The 20,874-nt window shown below is 54.5% G+C and overlaps 1 protein-coding gene across 1 annotated transcript; it reads right to left on the bottom strand.

The window, feature by feature from the left end:
• Positions 1 to 415: 415 nt before the first annotated feature.
• On the bottom strand, positions 416 to 17,761 carry Ephb4 (EPH receptor B4). Its single transcript, XM_046427105.2, has 17 exons — positions 17,295 to 17,761; positions 14,571 to 14,641; positions 14,061 to 14,348; positions 13,168 to 13,564; positions 11,392 to 11,547; positions 10,863 to 11,195; positions 10,477 to 10,601; positions 9,955 to 10,120; positions 8,347 to 8,449; positions 8,090 to 8,154; positions 7,855 to 7,968; positions 7,488 to 7,735; positions 3,771 to 3,986; positions 3,325 to 3,474; positions 2,723 to 2,916; positions 2,484 to 2,639; positions 416 to 1,424 (listed from the first exon to the last, which is right to left on the bottom strand). Exons 1-17 carry the CDS (start codon positions 17,344 to 17,346, stop codon positions 1,295 to 1,297), a joined length of 2,964 nt encoding a protein of 987 aa, XP_046283061.1. The 5' UTR covers positions 17,347 to 17,761; the 3' UTR covers positions 416 to 1,294.
• Between the last annotated feature and the right edge of the window lie 3,113 nt (positions 17,762 to 20,874).

Genomic DNA, 20,874 nt, shown 5'->3' with positions numbered 1-20,874 from the left:
GTACCTTCTCTCCCCTGTGGCCTCTCAGCCAACCCCAGCTGTCAACATCTGGCCCACATCTGTCTCCCCCTCCAGCCATGCCCCCTCCCTTTCAGAGGGCTGCAGGGCAGGGCTGTGGGCTCAAGGCCTCCCTCCCTCACAGCCCCCTGCCAGGGCTAAGAGGAACCAGGCAAGGGTGGGAGGGGGCAGCCCCACCCCGGAGATGCCCCAGGCTCTTGGCACAGCTAGCTGGAGCGGTTAGAAGCAGCTGCCAGTGACTCATCTCCCAAGGCCCCCACCCCACCATCTCAAACACACCCTGAGCTGGGAGCTGGGAACCAAGTACTCAGGCCCCCACAGCTCCGCTGCCTGACCCAGACCCCACTGTCCTTGGAAATCTAGTCCATCCTGGCTTGCAATCACCCCCAGAACTGGGACATGTCCCATTTTCTTTTATTTATACAAAAAAAGTTTCTTTTTAAATATAATTTAAGGACCCCTCCAAGCACCAGCGTCTGTCTCTGGTTTCCACCACAGCCCCCCTTCCCCACACTTCCCTCACTGACACAGCTTGGGGGGATTTGGGGGGCAGGGAACCATCTGGGACTGTGGTGTGACCAAGGCACTGCTCTGGAAATAAGACACTTCGAAGGGTCCCTGTTTCAACCTTGGGCAAAGGAGGAGAGGAGAAACAGGTGCCCTCCAAAACAAAAAAATAAGGACTGGGATGGCAGAAAAACAAAACAGAAAGAGGGGAGGGAGGGAATGAAGACCAAGAACAAAAAAATAAAACTCAAGAACCTTCAATATGAAGGCAGCAGATGGGGGAGGGGCATTTACAAGGAAGAATGATTTGAGTTCGGTGGCAACAGCAGCAAGTCGGGGCATCAAAGATCAATGACTGTGTCATTGCATGACACCCCTTCCTGCCTCCTGGGACAGCGCTCCACTCCCAGCTGGCAGGCTGGTCACCCTCTCTTTGGTCTGCAAGAACATGCCCATGGAGGTGAGGGAGCACCTGGGGAGCCCTCTGGGGAAGCTGGGAGATTATGGGTGCTTCCTTTCCCTCTGGTCACACCCAGTTCTGAGGGAAAGGTGCCCTCACCCTGGGGTTTGGGGTTTCCCGCCCGGAGGGGATGGGATGTGATATAGCACAAACCCCAAGTCCTGTCTCTCCAAATTGCCAACTCTCCACACCTATGGGTTCAAAGTGCAATCCAGTGGGGCTAAGGATGGGGGCCTCTGTGAGACCCCCCCACACTTTACCCCAGGAAAAAGGGGAGGCCATGCCCCTGGGGTGAGGAATTCCTGGAGATCAGTACTGAGGGGCTTGTCCTCCTGTCCCACCCGGAGCTCCAGGCTTGGCTTGGGACTTCATATGCTGGACACTGGCCAAGATTTTCTTCTGGTGTCCAGCCAGAGTGACTCCAATTCGGAGCAGATCCCTGTGGAATAATAGGACTAAGTGAGCCATAGGGCTGGGGGGGCACCCTTCTTGCTTAGTTCCAGGCCCCCCACCCTTTCTCAGCTTTGGAATTGTCAGCCAATCAGGAAGGCCAGCGGGGCAGACGGGTAATAGGTCATTAGTTATAGGGCAGTTTCTATGTAGGTGCGGGTCGGGGGTGGGGGGGGTGGCCTTGTGTGCAGCTGCAGTAGGTGGTGGGGCTGGGTCTCAGCTCGGTCTCTCCAAGGCAGGGCCCATCAGAAGCCCAAAGTGGCAGGGGAGAAAAGGCCGCACAAACTGCTTTAGAGGGGAAAGGAGAAGTGAGAATAAATAGGCCAGGAAGAGAGAAAGGAAGAACTGGGTGGAGGGGAAGGGGAAGCTCCTGGTTCCCGGAGTCTGAGATAAGGGACAAAGGAGGTGAGACTGGATAGGACCCCGAGACAGGAGAAGCTGTAGCAGGTTGGGGAAGTGAGACCCCGGCCCAGCAGGGCAGGTGGGCAAGGGACTGGCCTTGCCAGGGTCCCTCTGACTCCAGACTTCTATTGCTATTACTCAAACCTGGGTAAGTAGAGGCCTTGGGAGAGAAATGGGAAGGCAGAAAGGAGGAGTCCCAGGGGCCAACCCAGGGAGAAGAGTTGTTTGGGAGGCCGTGGAATCATAAAACCATTTAACATTAAGGCCGGGAAGGATCTCCAAAACCTTCTCCTTTTATGGGTGGGAAAAGAGAAGCGGAGTTGACACGTTAGGGTGAGAGTTGGGTCTGGAATGTAGATAGAAGCACAAAGATAGATACAAACTGGGAGCGGAAGGGCTGACCCGGGCTGAGGCGGCTCCAGGAGATGAGTGGGGTGTGCTGATCCCCGAGGCCCCTGCGGGCAGCCCCAGTAGTACTACTTGGGGGGTTGCTCTAGGGGCGCTCTGGAGTCCTTAGCTCTGCTCCACGGAGGGGACACTGGCCCTGGAGGTTAACCCCAAAGACCCCTGCTGAACCTGAGGGCCTGGCTCTGGCCCCCTCGTTCGCTGCCCCAGGTGCCCTCTGCTTTCGGTCCCTTCCACTTACTCGGCGGAGATCTGGCTGACCAGCTCGAAAGAGCCAAACCCAGCTGCTGCAAAACTTTCTTCGTATCTCCCCATCTTGATGGCTCGAAGCCACTCGCCCACAGAGCCAAAAGCTGAGTAGTGAGGCTGCCGCTGATCCAGGAGAGGGTGCGAGGCACTGCAGGGGGGAGGTGGGGAATGCTGACCTCTGCTCTGGGGGGGGATGGGGGAAGGAGGAGGGCTCTTCTTTGGGGTCCTCACCCGCCATTCTCCCTGGTCACGATTTTGAGGCTGGCAGGGTTCCGGATCATCTTGTCGAGGGCGCTGACCACCTGGGGGAAGCGGGGCCGGGCATTCCGATCCTTCTGCCAACAGTCCAGCATGAGCTGGTGGAGGGAGGTGGGGCAGTCTGGGGGCGGGGGCAGCCGATAGTCCTGCTCAATGGCATTGATCACCTGGGTGATGGGAAGAAACGCAGAGTGAGGCTGTCTCGCTGTCCCGGGAGAAGGGAGATGCCAAAGGGCATCCAGGAATGACAACATAGCCCATGCCAGGACGGGAGCTACAGCCCCCAGAATCACACATCTGGGAGTCCTTCTGGCTATTCTTGAGGCTGGCTGTGGTTGGACACCCCAGAAGTTCTTGGGCTTTGATCTGGATGTGTAACCTCTCAATCCTGCCCTCCACACCTGTATCCCTCTGTGACCCAAATATACTAGATCAGACTCTTCTGGGCAGATCACCTCTTCTTTGTGCCACGCCCCCCCCAACTGCCTGTAAGGAGTCTGGAAACTTCCACCCCCACCCCATATTCCAGGTGAGAGAACACCCCAGAATGCTTGGTAGGACCCAGGGTCACTTACGTCCTGATTGCTCATGTCCCAGTAGGGCCGTTCCCCAAAAGACATCACCTCCCACATCACAATCCCATAGCTCCAGGCGTCGCTGGCAGATGTGAACTTTCGGAAGGCAATGGCCTCAGGGGCCGTCCAACGGATGGGAATCTTTCCTCCCTGCAGGAGGAGGAGGAAAAGATGGACTCAGGGACACCCAGGACCCAGGCACACAGCACCCGGCCTCCTGACTTTGCTCTTTTCCCCCTAGCTCAGGCCTTCTTTGTTTCTGGGACCTAAGTCCTCCCCTCCCCAACTCTGTTCTTTCCTTAAATATCCAGAAATTGATTCTCCTTCAGTCTGAACACGAATCCTGTCCTGGTCCAGAGCTGCAATTCCTCAGCCTCCTACCTTTCCAACCCGCCCTCCCCACGTAGCCCTGGGAATCTGGTTCATCCCCTGGTCCCCAGACTCACCAGAGAGCTAGTATAGGTGGGATCAGAAGAGTTCTCCTCCAGGAATCGGGAAAGGCCAAAGTCAGAGACCTTGCAGACTAGGTTGCTGTTGACCAGGATGTTGCGGGCAGCCAGGTCTCGGTGGACATAGCTCATCTCAGCAAGGTACCGCATGCCAGAGGCAATGCCCCGCAACATGCCCACCAGCTGGATGACTGTAAACTGCCCATCGTTCAGCTAGAGAACCAACAAGAAAGAGGAGCTTGGTTAGGACCGCTCTGCCCACTCTTCTCCCTCTCTGTGTTTCCTAAACCCTATCTGTCATTTGCAGATCGGTCTCTCAACTCACCTGTAGGGAAGCCCACCAGCTTCCCCAGGTGAGCCCTCCTCCTCTCTCATCTTGCCTTCGCTCAGCTCTTACTATGACATCATCATACAATGCCTATCCTCATTCCTGTTTCAAAGATCTGCATTCAGGTCTCTCTTGATAAGACTATAGGGAGATAAGCCAGGCACAGAGGTGCACGCCTATAATCCCAGTGGTTCGGGAAGCCGAGGCAGGAGGATCATGAGTTCAATGCCAGCCTCAGCAATTTAGCAAGGACCTAAGCAACTCAGTGAAACCGTCTCTAAATAAAATATAAAAAAGGATTGAGGGACTGGGGTTGTGGCTCAGTGGTGGAGCACTCGCCTCGCATGTGTGAGGCCCTGGGTTCGATCCTCAGCACCATATAAAAATAAATAAAGTATCGTGTCCATATACAAAAAAAGATTAAAAAAAAAAAAAAAGGATTGGGGATGTGGCTCAGTGGTTCAGTGCCCCTGTTAATCCCTGACACCAAAAAGAAAAAAGACAAGGAGATGATTTAAATTTTCTTTTCTTCCATTTAACTTAGTACAGTGCTTTACACTCAGAAAATAACTAGTGCTTTTAATCTAACATGTTCCTTAGGTGACAGCCAGAGTCCGGCCAGTTAGAAGTGTGCTCTGGGCTGCGTGTCTACTGGTAGAAATGTCTTCATCCTGATCCAGCCTCAAACTTCAGCACACTGTATGACTATGCAAGAGAACAGTGAGAAACTGGGGCACACAGCACCAAAGCCGAGGTCTAAAGCCCAACCTTGACTTTTTCAGAGTCTGCTCTCTGGCTGGGGATGTGGTAGAATGAGCGCTTGCCTGGCATGCACAGGCCCTGGGTTCAATCCCTGCCCTGCAAAAACCAGAAACAAAACCCTCCAGAGTGTCCATCAGGTAAACTGACCAGGCATACGGAATTAACTGATCCTGTCTTCTGGTTCTGCTGGGTTACAAGGAACCCTCTGTAGCCCTGCAGGTTCAGGGACCCAGAGGCCAAGAATCAAATTCTGAATTCATCCTCCAGCCCCGCACCCACATGCCCTATGCTCCCCATCTCAGTTTATGAAAACGCCACTTGGCAGTGGTCAGGCAGGAGATCTGAGTTTCCTGGGATTCCTCCACACTCACCTGCCACTTGCAATCCTCAGGAATCTTCTGGCCCTGATTCCTAAATGTATCCAAAGTCCAACCACTTCGCCCCACCCCTAAAGGGCTGCAGCAGTCTATTCACTGGCTGCTTGTGGTGGCACTGGCTCCCCAGCACCCTAAAGGGACCTCCTTCAATCATCTCACTCTCCAGCCTAAATTCCTCCAAAGGCGTCTCCTCCCACCCCCATTGCAAGACCTACTACTGCTCCTCTGCTCAACCTCACTAGCCTTTTTCTTTTTTCTTTTTGTATCAGGGATGGAACCCAGGGGTGCTCAACCACTGAGCCACAACCCCACCCCTTTTTATATTTTATTTAGAGACAGAGTCTTGCTGAATTGCTGAGGCTGGCTTTGAACTCGTGATCCTCCTGCCTCAGCCTCCCCAGCCACTGGGATGACAGGCGTGTAACACCACACCCTGCTACTAGCCTGTTTGTTAAACATGCAGAGTTCCTTCCGGCCTACTGTGGGTGTCCACTCTCATCCCACACCTCGTCCCTGTCTTCTCATGACTGGCTCTTTCTCGTCTACCCAAATGTCATCTCTTCTCCCTTCTACCTCCTCACCTCCCTGCAACACGACCTCTGTAGAGTCCCAACATCACATCACAGACTCCTATGACCACAGGGAGGGGTAAGGCTGTCCTCTCGACACTCTAGGATCTGTCCCAGCAACACTTATATAGAGGGGGCCAAAGTGACTGTCCACCCATGGGACCAGTGTGAAATACAGGGCAGCCATAAATGTTTTATTTCCAACTTATCAAAACATCAGAAAGAGCTTTGCTTACAGGAAATACAAGAGAAATGAGCTAAATGACCCCAGTAGGAGCTGGGTGCAGAGACACACATCTATGATCCCAGTGACTCTGGAGGCTGAGGCAGGAGATCACAAGTTCAAGGTCAGCCTGGGCAACTTAATAGGATCCTGTCTCAAAGTAAAAAATAAAAATGGCTAGGGGAAAAAAAAAAAAAAAGCTCAGTGGTAGAGCACCGCTGAGTTCAATCCCCAGGAAAGCAAAACCAAATAAATAAATAGCCCCACAAAGATGAAGCCATATATTCAGAAGGTGGGACATTCATGGGGACAAGAAGCCCAGGTCCTCAGAATTTCAGTGTCATGACAAGCTCAGGTGCAATGTCTGGTCCTGAATTGGATCCTGGGTTTGAAATAACCAACAATAAAGGACATTTTGGGAACAAGTGGGAAAATGTGAATATCAACTGGATGTTCATTAGATGGTACTAAAGAATCATTGTAATTCTGTGAAATGCACTATCATTTTGCTCTGCAGAAAAACATTTTGATTTTTATTTATTTTTATCTATTTTTAAATATTTATTTTTCAGTTACAGGTGGACACAATGTCTTTATTTTACTTTATGTGGTGCTGAGGATCGAACCCAGTGCCTCACACATGCTAGGAGAGCACTTTACCTCTGAGCCATAACCCTAGCCCTGATTTATTTTTAAAAGACACCCAGTAAAGCTTAAAATTCAGAAGTGACAAAAATAAAATAAGTGCTTCCCGCCTCATCTCCCGCCGTCGTTCCAAGATCCCTCTGATTTTCTTTCTTTTTACACTGCAATGGTTTGTTTACTTATTTGAAAAGCTCGTTTGTTTACTTGTTAACTGCCATGAGACTGTCTGCTCTCCAAGAGCAGAAAACCCAGCTGCTGTACTCATGGCATTGTTCCCGGGGCCTGGGATAGGGGCCGGTGCATAGCAGGTGCTCAGTAAATATTTGTCAAAAGAGCCAGGCGCGGTGGCGCACGCCTTTAATCCCAGCAGCTAGGAAGGCTGAGGCAGGAGGGTTGCGAGTTCAAAGCAGCCTCAGTAACTTAGTGAGGCACTAAGCGAGACGGTGTCTCTAAATAAAATACAAAAAGGGGCTAGAAATATGGCTCACTGGTTAAATGCTCAAGTTCAATCCCCAGTACCAAAAAATGTTTGTCAAAAGAATGACCACTTCTCAGCTGGTCTTGCTCACTGCTCTTGTCCCTAGCCCCTACCTGTGTGAGGTCAGCTGGCCCCACACAGGTCCAAGGAAAGGCTAGTCTCAGGAACTTGAACTTTCCTGAAGGAACAACCAAGCCAGAGCGTGGCCCGAGGAGAGAGCTGGCAGCTGATCTGGGCTCTGCTGTGCTGGGCTCTGATCCCCACTGGCCCCTGCTGTTTGGCTGCCCTGGGAGGGTACAGGGTGGGTGTGGGTAGCGAGTGGGGTGTCTTACCCGCAGGAAAGAGTCCAGGGCTCCGTTCTCCATGAACTCAGTGAGGATCATGACGGGCACGCTGTTGGTGACCACGCCCTCCAGGCGGATGATGTTGGGGTGCTCAAACTGGCCCATGATGGAGGCCTCGCTCAGGAACTCGCGCCGCTGCCGTTCGGTGTAGCCCCCCTTCAGGGTCTTGATGGCCACACAGCTCTCCTTCTTCCCAGGGGCCTTTAGTCGCCCCCGGCACACCTCACCAAACTCGCCTTCAAGGGGGACACCAAGAATTGGCTCCCCTCCTGCCTGGGTGCAGCCCTGCCATCCCTCCTGCCCCACCCCTGCCCCCGGCCCCCCGGGCCCACTCCCAGGTGCGCCCTCCTCTCACCTGCACCTATCACCTCCTCAATCTTCACATAGGAGACGTCGATCTCTTTGGCGAACTCCCTCACAGCCTCATTGGGGTCTTCATATGTGAAGGGGTCAATGTAAACCTTCGTACCTGAGGGGTCACACAGGGGACCCTGTTAGCCAAGATTGACTGCCATGGGACTCGGACACCCTGACTCGTGCTCACTGCTCTGGTCCCCAGCCCCGACCTCCCTTAGCAGAGGCCCACCTACCATGCCCGATGAGATACTGCCCATGTTTGTCTGAGTATTCGGCCTCCCTCCCGTTGCTCTGCTTCCTGCAGCCAATGGGGAACAAAAGGTAAACAGAGTCACATCTCTGCAGAAGGAGCAGGGGTCAGAGAAGACTTCAAAGGAAAACAGCCCAGTGGGGCAGACAGAAAGGCTGGCCCTGGAGCCCAAGGACAGGTGGCCATTCACCCAGGGCTTCCAGGGACCTCCAGGACCCTCCAGATACCCAAAACCCTTACCTGAGGCAGAGGACAGCAATGACAATGACCACCAGGACCAGGACCACACCAACAACCGCTGTGCCTGCTATCAGGGCCAGCTGCTCCCTCCAGCTCTCACTCTCTAGGGGAGGAGAGGCCCCAGTCAGTGGACCCCAAGGGCCCTGCAGCCCCAAGTCCCAGCCTCAAGCAATGAGCTGAGGTCTCCTGAGGACAGGCTCCAGCCCAGCAGCACAGGTCGGGGAGAGAACAATGCCCTTCAAACTGCTTTCCACATCCCATAGGCTCCTCGGAAGTCCCCCAGGACAAGGCGGGACATTTTTCAACTTTCTAACTGCCAGACCGTTTTTTTTTTTTTTTAAAAGAGAGTGAAAGAGGAGAGAGAGAATTTTTAATATTTTTATTTTTTAGTTATCGGCGGACACAACATCTTTGTTTGTATGTGGTGCTGAGGATCGAACCCGGGCCGCATGCATGCCAGGCGAGCGCGCTACCTCTTGAGCCACATCCCCAGCCCCAGAGCGGTTTTAATTTTGTTTTGATCAGATTGGGATCCACAAAAAGTCTCATTTGAGTGAAAGATCGAAGATAAAAATTAAGATTTCTAACCAAAAAATGGAGACCCAAATGTCTACCAACCAATGAACGAATAAAGAAAATGTGCTATATTCACAAATTTCATACAATGCTTTTGTTTCGGTGGTACTGGGAATTGAATCCAGGGGTGCTTTACCACTGAGCTACATCCACAGTGCCCCCTTTTTTGGGGGGGTACCAGGGATTGAACTCAGGGGCACTCAACCACTGAGCCACATCCCCAGCCCTATTTTGTATTTTATTTAGAGACAGGGTCTCACTGAGTTGCTTAGCACCTCGAAGTTACTGAGGCTGGCTTTGAACTTGCATTTCTCCTGTCTCAGCCTCCCAAGCCTCTGAGATTACAGGCATGCGCCACCGCACCCGGCCCACAGCCCTTTTTATTTTTTATTTTGAGACAGGGTCTCACTAATTTGTACAGACTGGCCTTCAACTTGCAATCCTCCTGCCTCAGCCTCCCCTCACCACCTTGCCCAGCTCATACAATGGATTACTAGGATTAAAATTCAGCTGCAAAGATGTTGGTCCCCTAGGTATGCAGCTGTAATCCCAGTGATTCAAAAGGCTGAGGCAGGAGGATTGAAAGTTCAAGGCCAGCTTCAAAACTTAGTGAGACTTTGTCTTAAAGTAAAAGAAAGAAAACGGGGCTGGGGATGAGGCTCAGAGGCAGAGCAGCCCTGGATTCAACCCCCATTACCACAAAATATATAAAGAAATAAAACCAACACGTTACCTCATTTGATCCTCAAAGCCCCATGTAATAAAGTCTTCATGATTTTCCCATTTACTGGATGGGGAATCATGAGTCAAGGGCTGTTAAAGGTCACATGGCTGGTAAGCCACCAAGCCAACCTCACACCCAGATGTTGGTGTAGCTTGTTACGCCCTAGACGCTCCCTCTGCACTTGGCTGTTCCTCATGGGTTGAAAGAGGAAAATGAGGCTGTGACCCAAGATCATCATGGGACAGAGGCACGGCCTCCCCCTGTGGCAGGGGCAGCACCCCAACCCTGGTCCGGCTCCCCGGGCTCACCATCCAGCTGGGTCTGACTGTGATGTTCCTGGCCAAAGGGCCCGTAGCCGGCCTCAGAGCGTGCCCGCACCTGGACCAGGTAGCTGGCTCCCCGCTTCAGCCCCCGAAGCTCAGCGCGGTTTTCTGAGGTCTTTAAAAACCGTACACTGCTTGGGCCCTCTGCACCCTGCTCAGGAGGAAGAGGCTGTAAGACAATCTCCAGCTGCCACCATTCTTCCTGCCCCACCTCCACCCCTGTGCCCACTGGCCCTGTGAGTGGCGGGACCACCCACTTAAGAGCTCACCCAACCTCTGTGTTGCGTGTTTTGCACTCATTATGTCAACCTAACCCTTGCAGCAATTCTCTGATGCTGATACTGTTGTCACTAGTTCACAGATGAGAATACTGAGGCTCAGAGAGGCCAAAGGGCTGGCCTAAGGTCACACAGCAAATGCCACCCGATGCCTGCAATTCAGGTGGCACCGCCACGAATGCCAGATCCACAAATCACCACCACCACCAGGGCCAGAGCCTGGTCTCACCTTCTCATGGTACTTGACCTCGTAGTCCAGAACAGCCCCACTGGGCGCTCGTGGCACAGCCCATGCCAAGCTCAAACTGCTGGGTGATGACCGTGTCACACGGATGTCAGACACTGCAGGGGGCACTGTGAGAGACAGGCAGCCATGGGCCCCGGCTGCGAGGCAGACCTAGCCCTCATATTGCTCTGCAAGGCTACACCTGATTCAGTCCTCCAGCTGTTTTAAGAACGTCTTTGGACCGCCTCTGCCCCTAGCCTTCTCCGGAGCCCGACTTGTCCTTAACTCTCCAGCCTCCCTTCTCCATTTCTGGTCCCACAAGCCTTGGCCCTCCATACCTCCCAGGGACCCCACTCCCACTCCTGCCTCCTACCCCCGCCAAGTCTCACCCTCCCGGTCGGTAGTGACGTTGACAGGCTCAAATGGGACAGGCCCTGTGGCTAAAGAGGACACGCCATTCAAGGCAGTGACCTCAAAAGTATAGGTGAAGTCAGGACGCAGCCCTCGAATAGCCACCCAGGGCTCGACCAGGTCCCGGGGGCCGGGGTCAAAGGTCAGGTCTCCCCCACAGGGCAGGCAGGAGCCCCCTGGACGACACTCTCGGCAGCGAAGCGCGTAGGTGAGGTCATCCCGGCCGCCAGACTCGAGGGGCGCACTCCATTCCAGGTGCAGGGAGGAGCCATTCAGATGGGGAACCACACTTCTTGGAGCAGAAGGAGGGGCTGCAGGAAATCAGGGGGTCAGACAGAGAGGGGGAGGAGGAGGCAGGCAGAGAGGGGGAGGGCAGCCAGGGAGCATTAGGCATCGAGAGGGCAAGGGGCCATGGGGAAGCTGGGAAGGATGAGGGCTGTGATAGGGTCCACCCCAGAAGTTCACACTCCCTCCCTGATAAATGGTACTGGGCTGATGGTCACTTACTGGTGCAGGGTGCGCCTTGCGGGTCCGCACGGGCCCGGTAGTACCCAATGCGGCACTGGCAGATAGGGGACCCGATGGTGTTAGAATGGCTGTTGGCCGGACATGGCTGGCAGGACCCTTCTCCTGACTCGGGCTTGAAGGTGCCCTGGCCACAGGCTGAGAAAGAAGAAGAGGAGAGAGTGAGTGGGTTGTCAAAAACATGTCGGACGCAGACACTGTGGTGCACACCTGTGATCCCAGCAATCCAGGAGGGCAAGACAGGAGGATCAAAAGTTCAAGGGCAACTTCAGGAACTTAGGGAGACCCTGTCTTAAAATAGGAAATAAAAAAAGGACTGGGGCCAGGTGCTGTAGCATATGCCTGTAATCCTAGAGGCTCAGGAGGCTGAGGCAGGAGGAGTGCAAGTTCAAAGCCAGCCTCAGCAACTCAGCAAGGCACTTGCAACTCAGTAAGACCCTGTCTCTAAATAAAATACAAAATAGGGTTGGGGTGTGGCTCAGTGGTTGAGTGCCCCTGAGTTCAATCCCCAGTACCAAAAAAAAAAGTCCAGCTACCTCTAAGGTTGCATGTAATGCTAAGGTGGAATGGCAGACATCAGAAACCTCTCCTGCTAGAGAAACCGAAACCTCCTTTTGGAGAAGTGGTTGTAACCTTTTCTAACCCCGACCTTGGCGGCAGTCTAGTACAGCCCTCAGACCCCTGCTCGGAATAACGATGTGAAATGCACAACACGAAACACACAGGATTACCAAGGAAACCAAGTAAGCTACAACACAATGATCAAAGGATTAAAGGAAACAAATTTGTGATGTAGCAACCAGTGTATTTCTTGGTTAGCAAGAAACAGGGGCAGGCTGGGTGCGGTGGCACACGCCTATAATCCCAGCAGTTTGGGAGGCTGAGGCAGGAGGATCATGAGTTCAAAGCCAGCCTCAGCAAAAGAGAGGTGCTAAGCAACTCAGTGAGACCCTGTCTCTAAATAAAATACAAAATAGGGCTGGGGAAGTGGCTCACTGGTCAACTGCCCTTGAGTTCAATCCCTGGTACCAAAAAAAAAAAAAAAAAAAAAAAAAATACAGGGCAGGTCTCAACCTCGTAACACTGAGGTCATGATGAGCAATGACAATATTCTGAGATCCTGTGGCACCTGGAATGGGCTGTAAAACCTATGAAGTAGATAATGCATCAGCCTCAAATCCTACTTCAAATACTGCAGCTCACATCCCATAGGGCACGAGTGGCTAATTTTAGGTGAAAATAAAGTCTTTTCCCCCTCCACCACAGTTTACAGGTGCCCTCCATTCTACCTACAAAGCCCAGGTTAGGAAGACCTGCCCTAGCCAGACACAGTAGCCAACTCAGGAGGCTGAGGCAGGAGGATCTCCTGAGCTCAGGAGTTCGGGGCTAGCCTGGGGAAAAGAGTGAGACTCCATCTCAGAAAAGCAAACAGAGAAGTTCTGCTCGAAAGAAAGGACAAGTAAGAACTTACTGAGTCCAAGAAAACCCACAAGGAACCAGAATGGAAACTATATGTCCTGAACCCAACAAGGTGTCCCCCTTACTCAAGAACAGTCCTGCCTTCCAGGCCAGCTTCCAGAAAGCAACCAAAAGAAGATGAGTTGGACAGAGTAAGGGAGAAGTCTTGGAATCAAGAAGAGCTCAAAACTTAGCTGGAGGCTTTGAAAACTAAGTGGTCAGAGAGTAAAGAATGTGGAAAAGTTTAAGATTGGGGTGCAGGACCCTCTCGCAAAGCACAGGCAAGCTTCTAGTCCTCACCTCGGCACTTTGTGTTTCCCTCGGTGGCCTCAAACCCCGGGTTACAGTTGCAGCCGATGACCGGCTGCTCGGCCCACTGGCCATCCTCCCGACAGTAGAGGCTGGGGCTGGGGCCAGGGGCAGGGATAGCGTCTGCTACACAGCTCCCAGCCACAGGCACCACAAGCTCCCGAGGCACAGTCTCTGGGAAGTGGGTCAGGTTCACCGTCAGTGGGGGGCACTTCTTGTAAAAGAGGTGCAGTGACAGCAGGGCCATGCAGGCGCCCTGGTCCTGGAAGGCCAGGTAGAAGCCGGCCTTGCTGAGCGGGCCCAGACGCAGCGTCTTGACGTTCACCTTCCCAGTCGCCTCAGCCCCGGGGCGCTTCCTTGTGAGATGCTCCGCAGCCACTGTGTCCACCTGCAGGGTGGAGGGAGACTTACTGCCATTGTCCCCAGCTCCTCTGATTTTCTGGAAGACTGACTTCATCCCAGCTCCGCGTTCCTTGACCTCCTTGGTTCCTATTCTGGAACATTCCCTCTGCCTTCCCCAATATGAACGTTTCTGCAGGTCCCAAAGCTGTCCATTCATCCTTGCTCAGTTCCTATGATGTGTCCAACCACCCAAAACCCCCTTTCCAGTCATTCACATGTTCTACAAACATTTATGGACACACAGGCCATGCCAGGGCCTGACCCCCAGCCAAGGAGACAGAAATGAATGAACCACAGTAGTGACAGGCACGTGCACAGACTGATATAGGACCCAGGGCAGGAAGAATCAATCGGTCCCAATAGGATGAGTGGGACCTGAGTGCTGGAACTTAAAAAGACAAGTTGCTTCCAGAAACTAGCAAGTGCCCCTGCCAAAGGCCTTGGAAGTTCATCCATGGTGCTTGCGGCCCCGGGCTAGGTACCTTGATGTAGGGGTTCTCCATCCAGGCCGGCGTGAGGGCTGTGGCTGTGTCCGCATCGCTCTCATAGTAGAAGACGGTGAAAGTCTCCTTGCAGGTGCGGCCAGCCCGCGGCAGAGACAGGCACTCGAGCATAGTGAAGCGCAGTGTGGCGTACACGTGCACGGCGCCGCGACGAGGGACCCAGCCCGTCCGCAGCCAGTGAGCCAGGCCTGGGGCGCGCTGCAGGTCGCACACCTCATACGTGCGCACGCTGTGCTGCTCCTCGTCCAGGCCGCTCAGCTCCTCCCACTGTGCGAAGGGCAAGAGCTGGGCTCAGGGGTGTCCCTCCCAGGGTGAGGAGGGATGATGGACAGATGGTCGCAGGGGCTGAGGGAGCTAGAAGCGGCTTGGAGGAACCCCAGTTCAACCTGCCTCCAGCTAGGGGTGGGGGTGGCATGGGAAGCAAGTGGCTTGGAGCTCCCCCTCCCTCAGTTTCCTTCCTGGGCCCCAGTTCCTAGTTCCGGCTCTTACCTGGCCCTCCACCTGAGGGAATGTCACCCACTTCAGATCGGCAGTTTCCAATTTTGTGTTCAGTAAAGTCTCTAAGAGAGACAGAGAGACCAAGTCAGCATTTGCAGAGTGGAGGTGGGGGACCCAAAGACCAGATCTCTTAGGCAGGAGATTCTGTGTAGCTCCAAGCTGGAGTCAGGCGACAGGAGGAGGGGGCAAGCCATCCCCTCTGCTCCCCTTCCGACATCATGCCTCTGGTTTTCGTGCCAACCCCATCCGCGGCAGCTGGCAGTAACCATGCTGATCTCAGGACTGGAAGAAGGAGGGTTCCAATGCTTGAAGGGGAAAAGGTCCATGGCTCACAAAGTGTTAAGAGAACTCTGCTCTGGCACGGACCCCACGTGGGCAGGGGGGCTGCTGGTGCCCACCATGGTCCCTATAGAATAGCCTCAAGCTCCACTTCCCCTTGCCAAAGTCCCAGAGTTGGCCTCCCTGCCATTCCAACTCCACTCCTCTTCCAAGTCCCCACCCCCTTTCACACCAAACACTCCAGCCCTTCCCTCCTTCAAGGTGGTGCTGTGCCCCTGAAGCACAGCTGCCCCCCCCCACCCACTTTACTGCCATCAGAAGAGGAAGTGCTGGAGGCCAGGACGCTTGGGTTCCCACCCTGGCTCCTGCCAGAGTTCTCACATCTGGATTTGGTTACGGGAAGGAAAAGGGAAGAGATTTTAGGGGTGTGGGGTAGGGGTGAACACACCTGGTTGGGCTCCGGCATCATGGAGGGGAGGGGGCAGGGCACTGGCGGAAGGAGGGGGATTAGGAGAAACTTGCAGCCTCTGGCAGCAGAAGGTGGAGGGAAGGTGGGGGAATCCCCACAGAGGCCAGGGCAACGTGGGGGGCAAGAGACTGGGGACCTGGGAGAAGCAGACAGAGCCTTCCCAGGGGAGCCAGCAACACACCTGGAACAGGGACCGCCCACCCCCATAGGGGTTGCAGGGGAGAAAGGGTGGGGCAGCCACCAGATGATGTCCAGTGGGCAGGGGGCAGGCAGGAACCTGACCAGCTCAAGGTGAGGCCCAGGGCCCTCATGGGTGGCAGGAGACAGCCCAGCATGTTGGGGACAGGATGCCCCGGTTCTGGGAAGCGGGTGGATAGAGGCTGCCGTCTCCACCCTCCATTGTTCCAGCGTGGATAGTGTTTTCCTGTCTCCAATTTACACACTGTCTCTGCTTCAGGGCTGTCCTAGGTGCTTGGAGAGCTGGCTCACTTTCTCTCCCTTCTCAGACCTGCCGCCTCCAACTCTGATCAGTTAGTTCATTTGCCTCTCTTCTCTTTCCCCCACTCTCTGCTCATCTCCATTTTTCTGTCACCCTCTCCTTCCTCGGCTATCTCCCACCTTACAACTTCCCTAGGGGCACACGGGCGGTGCTGGGCAAATTACTTAACATTTCTAAGCCTCAGTCTCCTCATCTGAACAATGGCGGCAACAGGACCTCCCTCTCCCAGGGTTGCAGAAAGTGAAGATAAAAGATAAGGTGTGTAAAGCAAATTCGCTCCTCATAGTCATGGGGCTTGGAAAGCACCAGGGTAACAGGCATGAAATTAGGCATTTCCTCTTTGCATCTCCCCACCATGCTTCATCCTGAAGGTTTCTCAGCCCCCTTGGCCGCCTCTTCCCCTGGCCCACAGTTCTCTTCTGGTGTCTCTGAGCAGGGCGTCTCTGCTCATTCCCTCCCATGCTCAGCCTTTGATCCCCAGCCCAGAGCAGCACACTGCCCAGCCAGGGGAGAAGGGTTTTCCAACTGCCTTTGATTCCTCGAGTCAGCAGCCCCCCATGGCCCACTCCCCAGAGACCCTTTGATTCTCAGCAGTGAAAGGGAGGGGGCCTCACCGAAAGGAGATTAGGGATGCAAGAAGAGGGTTTAGAGGACTCCTGGCTGCCCCTCCGGAGGAGGGGGAGGAGGGGAGAGAGTCTCATGGACTTTGAAGAAATATTTGGACAGGAATACAGCAAAAAATTAGAAACCTGTTGTCTAGAGGCTTAGGTAGCTGGGCTGAGTGGGGATGACTTAGGGCCATCTAGGGCAGCTTCTGCTGGCACTCAGAGGTGGAGGGAAGCCGAGGACTCAAGCAGAGAAGGGGGCCAGATGGCATTTGAACGGATTCGGGTACAGCCTGGGGAAATGCAGGAGGAGCCCCCTGGGTAAAGGCAGTGGCCTGGCAAGCCATTTGGGGGTCTGGAGTGTGACTCTGGAGAGTGTCCATACTGACGGGGTTGAGGAGTTGTAGGATCCAGGTGTGAAAGCTGAGGAATTGTCGGTGGGGGTCGTTTTATGGCCTAGCACATAGTTCTGCTGGTCTGCAGTTGTTCCTGCAGGAACGTCCCTCCCTCATGTCTGGCCCGAGGTGGGAAGTGGGTTAGAAACTTTGGGGATAGTTTTGAAGACTGGGGTGTGGAGGAAAGGCAAAGCTGCCAGGGGCCTCTGGCGTTAGGAGTAGGAGTTTGGGGAGCCTGGGGTAGGGGAACGTCCGGGTCGGAGCTCGACTCCATCTCTTTCCCAAACAAAAGAAAACTCCACTCCCCGCCGGGCCGCCTCCTCCCCGCCCCCTCCCGCTCCAGCACTATTGGTCCGAAGCGTTTGGGGTCCGGGTGCCCCGGTAGGTACAGGGAGAGGTCAGCCCCTCCAATCCGAGGCCCAACTTTGGGGGCCCCAGAAATGGCGGGGTGCCCCGAAGGAAACTCACCTTCTAAGGCGGCGGTGAGCGAAGCCCAGCAGAGCAGCGCCCGGAGCTCCATGGCGCCGCCTCACTCGGGTTGGATCCGATCCGAGTTTGGGGGGCCCTAGCCCCCCCAGGTCTGACCCTCCCCTGGGCGGGTGGACGCCAACTCCCCGCGCGGGACTCTCGATCGGGGCCCTCAGCGCTGGCCCATGCGGGCGCGCGGGGCACCCGGCGACGGCGCCCAGGTGTGGCCCGGTGTCCCTGCCGCGCGCGCAGGAGGCGTCCTGGGGGCGTCCTGGCAGTGGGAGCGCTGGGCGGGCGCAGTTCGAGACGTGGCTGGAGTCGGGGTCCCTTCGGGGCCTCGGGGTCCCGCCCCGGCTGGCTGGAGGTGGGCCGGCCGCTCGCGGTCTCCCCCCCTCCCTGGAGTGGCGCTGCTCGCGCCGCCGGGCCGTGTGCGCTCCGCGCGGGCGGGGAGGGTGGGAGCCCGAGCTGGGACCAAGCGGGAGGGAGGGAGACTGCGGCGCGGGGCCGGGCGGGCCGGGCCGGGGCTGGGACTGGGCCGGGCGGCGCCTGCCCGGGAGGGAGGGGCGTGCAGGGGGCGGGGGCAGCTCCCCCCAGCCGGGGCTCGACGAGGGGGCCAGGCGGGCTGATTGGCTCGCAAGCTGCTGAATAATTCATGAGCGAAGCGGAGCGGGGAGTCCAATGGAGCAGGTCGGGAAGTTGAGAGAAAGTTTGGAGAAGGGGGAGGGGCAGCGGGCGGGGAGCCTGAGGACCGCCCAGACGTGCGCTGTGGCCGTGCGCCCTGCTTGGGACCGCGCGTGTTGGGGCCAGGGCCCTGGGACCCTCGGGACAGGCCCGAACCCAGCAGGCACCAAAGAGAAACACACGCAGCAACGCGAAGAGCCACACCGAGGTGCGAGTAAATGTGCATACGAAGCTCGTTCTGACCTTGCTGTGCACTTGAGATTCCAGTCCTGGATGTGCCTCTATCCCCGAATTGGTGCAGGAGACTGCATTTGGGGGAAAGGGGAGGGAGAAAGGGGTAGAGGCTTTTGTGAATGGAGGGCCTCCCAGAAATCCCCAGGCAATAATTACAGCTGACGTTCTGTGACGTTCAATTTCATGCACATTAAGTATTGAGGTCCTACTGTGCGTGCAACCCAGAGCTGAAATGTGCAGAGAGGGCAGGGGAATTGGGCTGAGATGAAGAGGAATCTAGAAAAAACAAGGAAGCAAGGGTAAATAAAAGGTAGGCGTGACCGATGGTGATGGTCCGGATAGCTCCAAATCACTCTTCTCACTCTCACTCTTGTGTGGGCGCTGGGCGGGTGTGGGGAGGGTGTCCCTGCCGCCCGCAGCCACGACCCAGAGGACTGGGGCTGGAGGGGCTGCTGCTGCTGTCTTTCCTGAGGCTGTTTCCTGTCCGTCTCCTGGGGGCCCTCAGGATGACAGGGAGGGGCCCTTCCTCTCATTGCCAACTCCCCCTATCCATCAGTTAGAGGGGAAGATCCAGGAAAGCCATGTTCCTCCCACCAATCTCCCTTCTACTTCGGGTGTCTATAGTGGAGGTTCCAGGGTGCTGCTGTCAGAGTCCGGCCCCCAAGGGCTGGAAGGAAAGAGCTTAGACTGAAGATAATTAAGGAGGACAGTATCTGGAGGCACTGAGGAGCCAAGTCACAGGGAAGGAGGCATCCGGGACACCTGGGGGCTGTCAAGAGCCCTAAGCCCCCAGAGACTACAGCCGGCCCTGGATAACCTCTTGTCCCTGTGCACTTATCTTCCTGACACAAGTGGTGTTCCACACACCCCTGCCCTTCCTCGCTGCCCAGCCTAGGTCCTGCTCGGGGTGGGGGGTCACAGAGGGCAGGAAACAGCCGGCTTGGCTGGAGCCAGGCAGACCGGCTGGGGCTGGGAATTCCCTCCTCCCTCCCCATCCAGACTCAGTCTTCCCTGCTTGTATCCAGCTCCTCACTCCTGTTTATCCACACCCACACTGCCTCTGCACCAGGATTTGCACCTCTCACTTTTGTCTTCAACCTCTGGGTGGGCTCTGCCCTCCATGCACCCGCTGAACCAGGCCTTGGATTGCTTAATTTTTCTCATTTAGTGGGAGATAAAGTTCACTATGCAGAGAGGAGTCAGCCTGAGTGGTGAGGAGACAGGGCCTCTGCACAGGGAAATGAGGCCTGGTAACTCTGAGGGATGAAGAGGTAATACAGCTTTAGTCAGACCAGGACCCTATGTACTTCCCCCCTGGGGATCAGTGCCCCTCATCTAGAGGGAAGACAAAGAAAGCCCCAGTAAGAAAACACCAGGGCTGGTGGTGTAGCTCAGTGGTAGAGCTCCTGCCTAGCAATCTCCAGTACTGAAAAGAGAAGAAAAGAAAACACAACCTATCCCTTATCAGGTCTTCAAATCCCATCCCCAGCCTATAATCCAATTCTTAGTATCTAGTGTTTATCAATAAAAGAATGAATAAATGAAGCTCTTCTTGAACAACTACCATGTGCCAAATGATCATTGTTTACAAGGTTAGTAAAACATGGCTCCCAGCCAAAAAAAGAAAGAAAGAAATTTTAAAAACCTGGTGGAAATTAATGATTTAATATATATGATCCAGTGAATTATTAGCTAATAGTAACAATCCCATGATTTCCCCTTTCCATGGAGATGACGCCTGAGATTTTTACTCGAATGCTCTGGAGTCACCCTAGGTCTATCCTGTGGGTGTGAGATCATTTCCTCCACCCTCAGACCACCAGAATCACTTTCCAGGCAAGCTAAGTATCCACAGAATTGTCCCACACAGGTTGGCATTCCTGTCACTACCTGAATCAATGCTTATCCCAGAGACCTGAACAAATCTCAAGCCCTCCTTTCTTTTTTTTAAGGTTTTTTTTTTTTTTTTGAGAGAGAGAGAATTTTTTTTAATATTTATTTTTTAGTTCTTGGCAGACACAACATCTTTGTTTGTATGTGGTGCTGAGGATTGAACCCGGGCCGCACGAACGCCAGGCGAGCGCGCTACTGCTTGAGCCACATCCCCAGGCTCAAACCCTGCTTTCTTCATTATCAGGATACTTGACTCTTGGCAAATCCCAAATGTTAGACTGTCACTCTTTTTTTTTTGGAGGGGTACTGAAGATTGAAATCAGGAACACACAACCACTGAGCCACATCCCCAGCCCTATTTTGTATTTTATTTAGAGACAGGGTCTCACTGAGTTGCTTAGCAAGCCTCCATTTTGCTGAGGCTGGTTTTGAACTCATGACCCTCCTGGGTCAGCCTCTCCAGCTGCTGGGATTACAGGTGTGCACCACTGCACCTGGCTAGGCTGTCACTCCAGTTCCCCTCTTGGAGCCATAGCTGTTATCCCACATTGCCAGGCCAATAGTTATATGGAGCATCCATGACTAGAAGTAGGGTTCCAGGCTGGGTGTGGTGGCACACACCTGTAATCCCAGCAGCTTGAGTGACTGAGCCAGGAGGATTGAGAGTTCAAAGCCAGCCTCAGCAATTTAGCCAGGCCCTAAGCAATTTAGCGAGACCTTGTCTCTAAATAAAATATATAAAAAGGGCTGGAGATGTGGCTCAGTGGTTAAG

This window comes from Marmota monax, unplaced genomic scaffold (genome assembly GCF_021218885.2).
Source record: "Marmota monax isolate L192 unplaced genomic scaffold, Marmota_monax_Labrador192_F-V1.1 WCK01_AAM20220418_F8-fsc00341, whole genome shotgun sequence".
Classification (NCBI taxonomy): Eukaryota; Metazoa; Chordata; class Mammalia; order Rodentia; family Sciuridae; genus Marmota; species Marmota monax.
This window is presented reverse-complemented; position numbering and strand designations above follow the sequence as displayed.